At 36.9% G+C, this 8,708-nt stretch overlaps 1 protein-coding gene across 1 annotated transcript; it reads left to right on the top strand.

The window, feature by feature from the left end:
* The first annotated feature begins 4,326 nt into the window (after positions 1 to 4,326).
* On the top strand, positions 4,327 to 5,259 carry LOC139869050 (uncharacterized). The gene has a single exon (XM_071857381.1). The coding sequence runs from the start codon at positions 4,327 to 4,329 to the stop codon at positions 5,257 to 5,259; it is 933 nt and encodes a 310-aa protein (XP_071713482.1).
* Positions 5,260 to 8,708: the final 3,449 nt, after the last annotated feature.

The following is an 8,708-nucleotide window of genomic DNA, read 5'->3' as shown; positions in this document are numbered from 1 at the left end:
TCCGCATATTACTGTTTACAATATTGCATTAAAACATTTGAATTTACCTTTACATTTTTGAATTTACATTTGTAATGACTTAATACATTCCGCTGCATTAATACATTGGTTTTTAATTAAAACATCTCATATAGAGTCGTTCTCGCTTTACACTTGTGTTCTGGTATTGGTTAGTCACAGATTACCCCCGGTTCTATATAGGGGGTGTGACAAACCGGTACCAGGTGAATTGCGCATTATGCGCACCCTCTAATCACCCTTCTTTTTTAACAATTTGACATGATAAGAATTGAAACAAAGAGAATAAAAAATTGTTGATTATAATAACACTACGTTGATTTATTATATCTGGATTTTAGAAAATGATGCAATGTGCAGTGACGTCATCAGGTGCTATAGGTTGTACATTCACCACGTGACAAATTTTTATCATAATCATCATTTTTATGTATTTATTAATATTAATATTAATATTAATATTAAATATTAATAATTAATATTATATTAAATTAATTGTCTTTGGAGGTTTACTTTTAGGGGAATGATTCTAACATACCCTTTTTTGATACTCACACACCTATTTTAACCTTTTACTCTTCTAATAATACTCCATTTCTTTAAATTGGTGTGTAAAGATCAAAAAAATGTGTGTGAGAATCATCCCCTACTTTTATTTATTATCTATTTATATATATTTATTATTATTATTTCTTCTCAACTTGACCTCTTTTGCAAGTTGCAACCCCGACGAGACGAAACTTCCGCTGGAGGCCATTATATAATACCCGACATCAGTATTAATATGTACAAAAACAGCCCCTCAATTCTTGTTATTTTCTAATTTTCTCCCCTTTCCCTTTTAGCTACGATTCTCCAAATAAACCTTATAAAGAAGCATGTGGTATACGAGTAATTGGTATAAAAACAAGAAATAAACCAAATATACTACAGGAATGTAAAATGTGGTACATACTATATAATTATTATTATTAATTTAATCTTAATCTTTATATACTAAACCTCCTCCAAATTTGGTCGTTTCAGTTTTACGTTTTGAATTTGCGTTCACACTAGAAATGGTCCTCCAACTTTCGCACAAATTACACAACAACCCCTCAACTTTACACTTTTTCAGGGGTAAAAAACGTAAATTTATAATTTAATTAAAATAAAAAAACCGTACTCCACCCGAATTTATAACGGGTCCTATCTTCTCGCTCGGTGCGAGTTAAATTTTTCCGAGGCCATCGTTCAACTCGAAAAAATCTCACGAACCCAACGGGACTAACTATATGCAAAACGGACATCGTTAAAAAAACACTAAATAACGGGCCCTATATTCACGCTCGGTGCGAGTTAAATTTTTCCGAGACCACCGTTCAACTCGAAATAATTTTACGAACACAACGCGACTAACTATACGCGAAACGGACATCGTTAAAAAAAATAAATATTTCGGGTTATATTACATACATATATATACATATACAACACGACTAACTATACGCGAAACGGACATCGTATATCCAAATTGGACCGCGCGTCGAATACAACCGCAGCAACGCGCGGTCGGATTTTTTCTAGTTACAAACATCTAGAATTAATGTAAAGTTATTTTTAAGTTTACTTATAACCTAAAGTACTTTATTAGAATATTCAATTAGAAATATATTATACTAACGTCACAACTATTAAGAGAATCATACTCCATTTTCTCTTATACCACTTTTAACTCTGACCATGAAGTTAAGACAAATGATACACTTTTTGGACAAAATGTAAAATTCTAATTGTTACGTGATAGTGTCAACGAATGACCTTGTTACATTTGAGTAAAAAATTATTGGATTATATGTTAAAATATGATAGAAAGTTGTGTAATATAAATAAATTAATAATATAAAAATGAAGTAAAAAATTGTGATTGCGTGAAACAAAAACTAACGTTGCTTTTTTCCATTAGATTGTTGACTAACGCCACTTGCTGTCAGAAACTAACGTTGCATTACGTTCGTCAATAGCGTCAGAGAATAGCCACATGTCTACCAGGTCAGTGACGCCCCTTTTATAACGCGAGGATAACAAATATATTAAAAGCTTCATTTTTGTCAATTGAGTATTGAGCTCGACTCATTGTTAAAAAGTTACAGCTTTATATAGTTTGTAGCATGCTTCATTTTTATTTTTTTTTTGGGAAATTCCCCAAAATACACTTTTTAAAAAAGTTTTATTCCAAAATACACTTTTAGAAAAAAAATTGTCTATTTACACCATTAAGTCGACCACCCTTTGGGTCGACTACCTCTATACCCGGTCGACCACACCAAATTTAAATGTGGTCGACCACCGTTTATAACTGGCAAGGTCGACTTCTGTTGGCTATCGATCGACCACTATATTCGACCCCAAAAAACACGGGCGACCTTAATGATGGTCGAGTATACAAAAAGACACTGAAATAGCGAGTTGGGATAACAAAATTCAAATTTCAACTCTAACATTGCAGATTCAAACCTGATTCATCAACCCTCATTCATTGCAGATTCAATCAAGAGATCACTTCAATAGTTTGTAGATAAACCCTAATTCCATCGTCAGTGTATCTATTTCGTCCCTAGATTCAATCAAGAGTTCCCTTCAAAGATGACAGATATTGAGGTAAAACCTATTTCGTTGTTGTATGTATATGTTAGTTTATCTGTATGTGTATATATGTGTATATATGTATATCTATGTATGGGTCCCTGTATTTATATATATGTGTGTATGGATGTATTTGTATGTGTGTACATGTCAGTATATGATAGGTATCTGTAATTGTATATGTATATGTATATGTATATGTATATGTATATGTATATGTAACTATAGATATACAATTCTCCCATTGTTTTTGCTAAAGTGTATATATCTGTATATGGTTATGGGGATGCCTTAGGTCAGAAGATCACTTGCATACTCGACCATTCAAAGGGTCGACTTCCAAAAACATACACTATAGTCGACCCCATTTTGGGTCGCCTATAGTTGAATAAAACTTTAGTCGACCAAAAAGAAGGTCGACTATAGTGTATTTGCCTTTCAATTGTATGTACCTGTATGTATGTGTATGTATATTAACATTTATGTATAATGATATTATCATTGTCTGATTACAGGTTTGGTTCGAGGCCAAGGTCACCATTCGAAGCAAGATGTCTCTTATAAGGGAGATTAAGAACAAACTCACTCCGGCTCAGACAAAGATTTTCAGAGAGACGTGTTTCGATCATTGGTTAGATATAAAGTGTGATGACAATGATCCGGGATACATACATTGCTTATTAATGAATCAGACTGACCGTCCGAAAAAGTTTGTAATCAACGGACGCGAAATATGTGAGGAGCCAGAAGAGCTATGGTTTCGAGTTACCCGAGACCATGTCATTAGGTGTGGTAGACGTGAGTTTTGCTTGGTTACCGGGATGCGGTTTGGTCCAGTTACATCTTTTATAGATTGGATAGGTCAAGAGAGGTCGGATTTTGACCACTCGGTTTCATCTCGTGTTTTTATTAAACGACATAGTGGTCAACGTCATCTTTCGGAGTTTCACGAAGCCTTTTTTAAAGATGAGTTGAAAGGAACTGACAAGGATAAGGTCATAGTCGCCATTGCGTTGATAATTAACTTATGCTTCCTTGGGAAGCAGTTGCGGGATAGCGTAAACGATGACATGCTTCTTTTATTAGAGGACTTTGAGTTGATGAACAAGTATCCGTGGGGTTCTTTCTTATGGACCAAACTTTACAATAGTTTGCATCACGTGTTAGTACCTTATAAAGAGAGGGTAGCAGATAAAACCCGGAAGGGGGTAATGACATACCATTTGAGCGGCTTCACTTGGGCGTTTAAGGTAGTAATTCGTACATATGAATTTTAAGCAATTAACATGTTTCATATTTAACCAAATTTGGTTTTTGTTTGTAGATGTGGATATGGGAGGCATACAAACATCGAATAGAAGCATATGCTTTCAAGCCGGAAAGTGAAGGCATACCTCGTGGAATCCACTGGAAACGGAAGAAGAAAGTCATGGGCTGGAATGAGTACGTTGAGTTGATGCAACTCCCGGTGAGTATAATTATACCAAAATATTTATGTATGTGTTATGTTTATATGTATGTGTATATCTATATGTATATGTAACTGTATATGTATATGCAATAGCTGCTGGCATATCAAACGTATTTCCAGAAGTATTTCATGCACTATGTGCTAGACATTTGTTGGGAAACCTCAAAAGTGTGTCTAAAAGGGTTAAAAGTTACGAGTGACACTACTGGAAAATGTGCAAAGCGTATAGAAAATCTGATTTTGATCACCACTATGGTATACTAGCACGACGTATCCCAGACAGTGCACGTACACTCACTACTGTTGGGTTCAACAGATGGTCTAGACATCATGCAAATCGTGTTCGGTATGCTTACCTAACTTCTAATAGTGCAGAGTCAATGAACGCACTGTCAGTTCATGCGAGGAAACTCCCGATTATAATGCTTCTTGAATTCTTTAGAGCTTCAGTTCAACAATGGTTTTGGGAACACCGAAACACTGCTGATGGTTTAACAACCCCTGTCACACCATATGCAGAGCGTAAGCTTGGTAAAAGAAATCGTAAGTCTATTAGTTGGACTGTCAAACCGATATCACAAGTTAAGTTTGAGGTATTAGATATGAAAAAAGGCAGTAAAGTCAATCTACAAGATAAAACTTGCACATATAAACAATGGCAGTTTTTCGGTATACCCTGTGGACATGTAATGGCAGTAGCAAGGTATTTTGTCCTATGTAACGTTACTACACACGTTCAGAAGTATTTCCACACTGAAACGTACAAGTCGGCATACATGGAAGATATTAACCCGCTAGATCATATTTCTGAATGGATAGATCCAGGACACCTACAAACCGTCCTACCGCCATTGGTTACAAAGCGACAATCGGGTAGACCGAAGAGTACTGCTCGTATACTGTCCCAAGGAGAGGACAAAGACAATTTCAAATCTAAAAGAAAATGCAGTCGTTGCTTGGAATATGGACATACTAGATCAACTTGCACCGCACATTATGATCTTTCTGAAGGTAAACAAAAGTCCAAGTGTAACTCAAAAACAAAGGCAAAGCCGAAGGGGTTGGTAAAGGGCAAGGGTAAAGGAAAACGTGAAGACTCATGCTCAACACAATTTGGCTCCACTTACAATTTGAGTGATGATTAGCTTCTTCTTTGTGTTTTAAATGTGTTTAACTGCCATGGATGATAGGTATGTGTGTTCGTATGTTTTCCGCCGTTTAACTGTCGTGTATGTGTTGTGTCTGTAACTTGTGTTATTTGTTGTGTAAGCAATAAATGTAGTATGAGAACTAAAAATATAATATTTGTTGTTCAAATTAAAGTTTATTTCACTAATATAGTCTACCCACTAATCGGTCGCCTACAACGCAAGTATGGTCGAATAGGGTTAGTCGACCCACTTATGGCTAACAAGTCGGTTGACCTTGAAGTCGACCATCTCATTGAAGTAGTCGACCAACATCAATGAAGAATGTTGATCGACTACCTTGAAAACTAAAGTGGTCGACCGGGTAAAGGGGTAGTCGACCCAAATGGTGGTCGACCTAATGGTGTAAATAGACAATTTTTTTCCCGAAAGTGTATTTTGGAAGAAAAGTTTTAAAAAAGTGTATTTGGGCGAATTTCCCTTTTTTTGAACGGCAAGCTTTGCATCAGTGTATCATTTATTCCAACGACACTCATCATTTTCACACATTCATTTTAAATCAAGCAAAAATAATACTCCACATGTTTCGAAATTATTGTCCCACTTTAATTTTTTTTAAATCTCTTGTACAACAGTGAATTTAATTTTTGTTGTTTGTGCTATATAATATTTGATTAAAGCTATATCAATAAGAATACTTTTTAATACATGAATTCATTCATATAATTTTCATCAAATATTATACAGCACATATTAAAATATTTAAAATCAAACTTTATAAACGAAAACATCTAGAGCGTGTAAGACATTATTTCTTGTAAGACCCTGCTTCAGTTCAGTCCGGTTCAGTTGATTGGGACACCGTCCAAGTTTTGGGACGCCGTCCAGTACTAAAGAGTTGGACATCGTCCAATATTTGGGACGCCGTCCAATATTTGGGACGCCGTCCAAATGGTCTGTAGGGCCAGCTGTGTAATTTTAAGATTTTAAAAGGGGTATGTTGGTCTTTTCACTTGATGGCCTGTTTTAAGCCACAAATGGGCAAGGTTGAGCTCATTCAACCTTATCCTCACCACCATAAACACTCTCATCCATATCTAGTGAGAGAGTAAGAGTTTAGAGAGAGAGCTTGATTTAGAGAGGAAGGAGTCGGATTCTCGCCAAAGCTCGGGTTTTAAAGTTGTTCATATCGTTCACGGCTATGTTGTGGTAGTATTGGTAAGTTCAAACTCCGAATTTCATTGTTAGATTTGATATTCAAGTTAGAGTTTGAACTTGATTGATTGTGAAACCCTTTTGATGATGAAGTGAGTTTATGGTGACTAGTTATTGTGGTCACTTGGTGGGTTTTGGGTTGGTTGATGTTTTGACCATGATTAGGCATTGATAATGGGTATAATCACTAGTGTTAGTGATTATGGAAGTGTTAGAACACTTTTGAGTGTATTTGGTTGACTAATTTTGAAATGGGTCAAAATTAGGGTTTATGTGTAAAATTGGGCAAGACAAGTGTTTAACACTTGTGTTCGGGTTTAATTAGCGTATTAGGACCATTTTCACTTGTGATAGTGATTGTTGGTTAGTTTGGGGCGCGGTTTGTGCTTGGAAGTTCATTTGGGTCAAAATTTTCACTAAGGGTCAATTGAGTTGGTTTGTAAATCCACTCTAAGTGTGTTGTTGTATTGTCATAATGGAATAGGTACTTTCCATTGGCGAGTTGCGGATTTCGGTTACATTCATCCAAGACGACAATGTGAGTATTAATATCCTATGTGCATATGTATGTGTAGGATGGGTGTGGATCGGGTGAAGTGGTTCTCGGTTATAGAACTCACTTCATATATAGGTGGATTTGATGAGCTTGTGTAATAAGTCCAATTGACACGGTTGTGCGTTTTGGTTGACCACCTTTGGCGAGGTGCACACTTCGTGTGTACGTTATCACATGGACTTGTGATATGGAGATATATAATCCCGATATAGTGGGATTGGTATTGAGATACGGTTGAGTAACCCAGATGATGTGGGTATTGTTGAGGTAATGAATCTCGGGTAGTGCGGATTCATGATGACTCGGGTTATTCGGTCATCTTGTTGATGAGGTAGTGAATCTCGGGTTGTACGAATTCACTAAGGCACGGGTAGTACGGCCGTCCTCGGTTGTTGGAATGGTGAAGGAAGTGAATCTCGGGTTGTGCGAATTCACTAAGGCTCTGGTTGTTCGGTCAACCTTCATGGGGTTTAAGGTTAAGGGGTTAACCTTTTGTATTATCGGATGTATTTTTTTATATATGCGTATATATACTTATTGTATGTTGTAGCTAATCTTACGGATTTGGCTTGGTGATACGTTAGGTATAGCATTGCTTAGTTATGCTCGGATTGCGGTATGTGTTTACTATTTGTGGGTTGGCGATGCGTATTCATTTTATGCATATATATGTATGTAGTATATTCTCACTCACTAAGCTTTAGCTTACCCTCTCGTTGTTTATATTTTTATAGATTTGCATGGAGGCGATGGCTCGGGTAAGAGTGGGAAGTAGAGGACTTGCGTAGTTTGCTTAGAAGACGTGCTTTTGGATTGATTAGGATTGGGTAGCGTATCCCCAATCGTCATGCTCGGTCTTTAGTTTATGTTAAAACTCACGTGGTCGAAAACTCGAAATTTTATACGAAAGTCGTAAAATGGCCGAAGTGGGCCCGGTGTCGTAAAACTCGGTTTTATTGTGGAAAACTCTTAGTTTTAATTATATTAACATATTGTGAAAGTTTTTTCGTGTGAAAGTGTCGGGAAGCGGGTTTTTCGCTCGCGTGAAATTGTAAAACTGGTCAGAATATTTTAGTTCATTTGGACACCGTCCAGTCCTTCAGAACTGGACGCCGTCCAGATAGCTGGATGCCGTCCAGATGTACTGTCCCACAAAATTTTTTTAGCCGTGTTTTTGGTCGGATAACGGGTTGGGTCGTTACAAGTGGTATCAGAGCATGGTCTAAGGGATTTAGGTAACTTGAGATAGGCGCCTAGACTTAGACTTTTGTGTGTGCTTATTTGTTGCGGGACTTGTAGGTGAACGGGTCAGAATGGGAACTTGGTTAGTGCCTTAGCGTGTAGGTGAACTAACTAGGGTATTGGCTTGTGATGTGACATTATTCTTGCGTGTGTTTATGTCGCGTAGAATATTTGGTTGTGTTGTTTATATCATCAAACAAGATAGTCGTTGTACTAACAAGTCGATACGACGTGTGTGCGTAATAAGGACTTGCAAACCTTATTACGGGTGCAAATCGTGTCTAACAAGTGATGTACGACGAGTGTTGAGCAAGATGAGGCGATGTTGTGCGTGTTTTTTTTATGTTCGTGGACTAATCATTTGCATTCTTTAGAATGACGACGCGAAACGAGATCGAGACAAATGACGATGAGTTTAACGCTAGAGTTGCGG

This window comes from Rutidosis leptorrhynchoides, chromosome 9 (genome assembly GCF_046630445.1).
Source record: "Rutidosis leptorrhynchoides isolate AG116_Rl617_1_P2 chromosome 9, CSIRO_AGI_Rlap_v1, whole genome shotgun sequence".
In the NCBI taxonomy this organism is placed as follows: Eukaryota; Viridiplantae; Streptophyta; class Magnoliopsida; order Asterales; family Asteraceae; genus Rutidosis; species Rutidosis leptorrhynchoides.
Note: the sequence above shows the minus strand (reverse complement) of the source record. Positions and strands in the feature narration are given on the sequence as shown.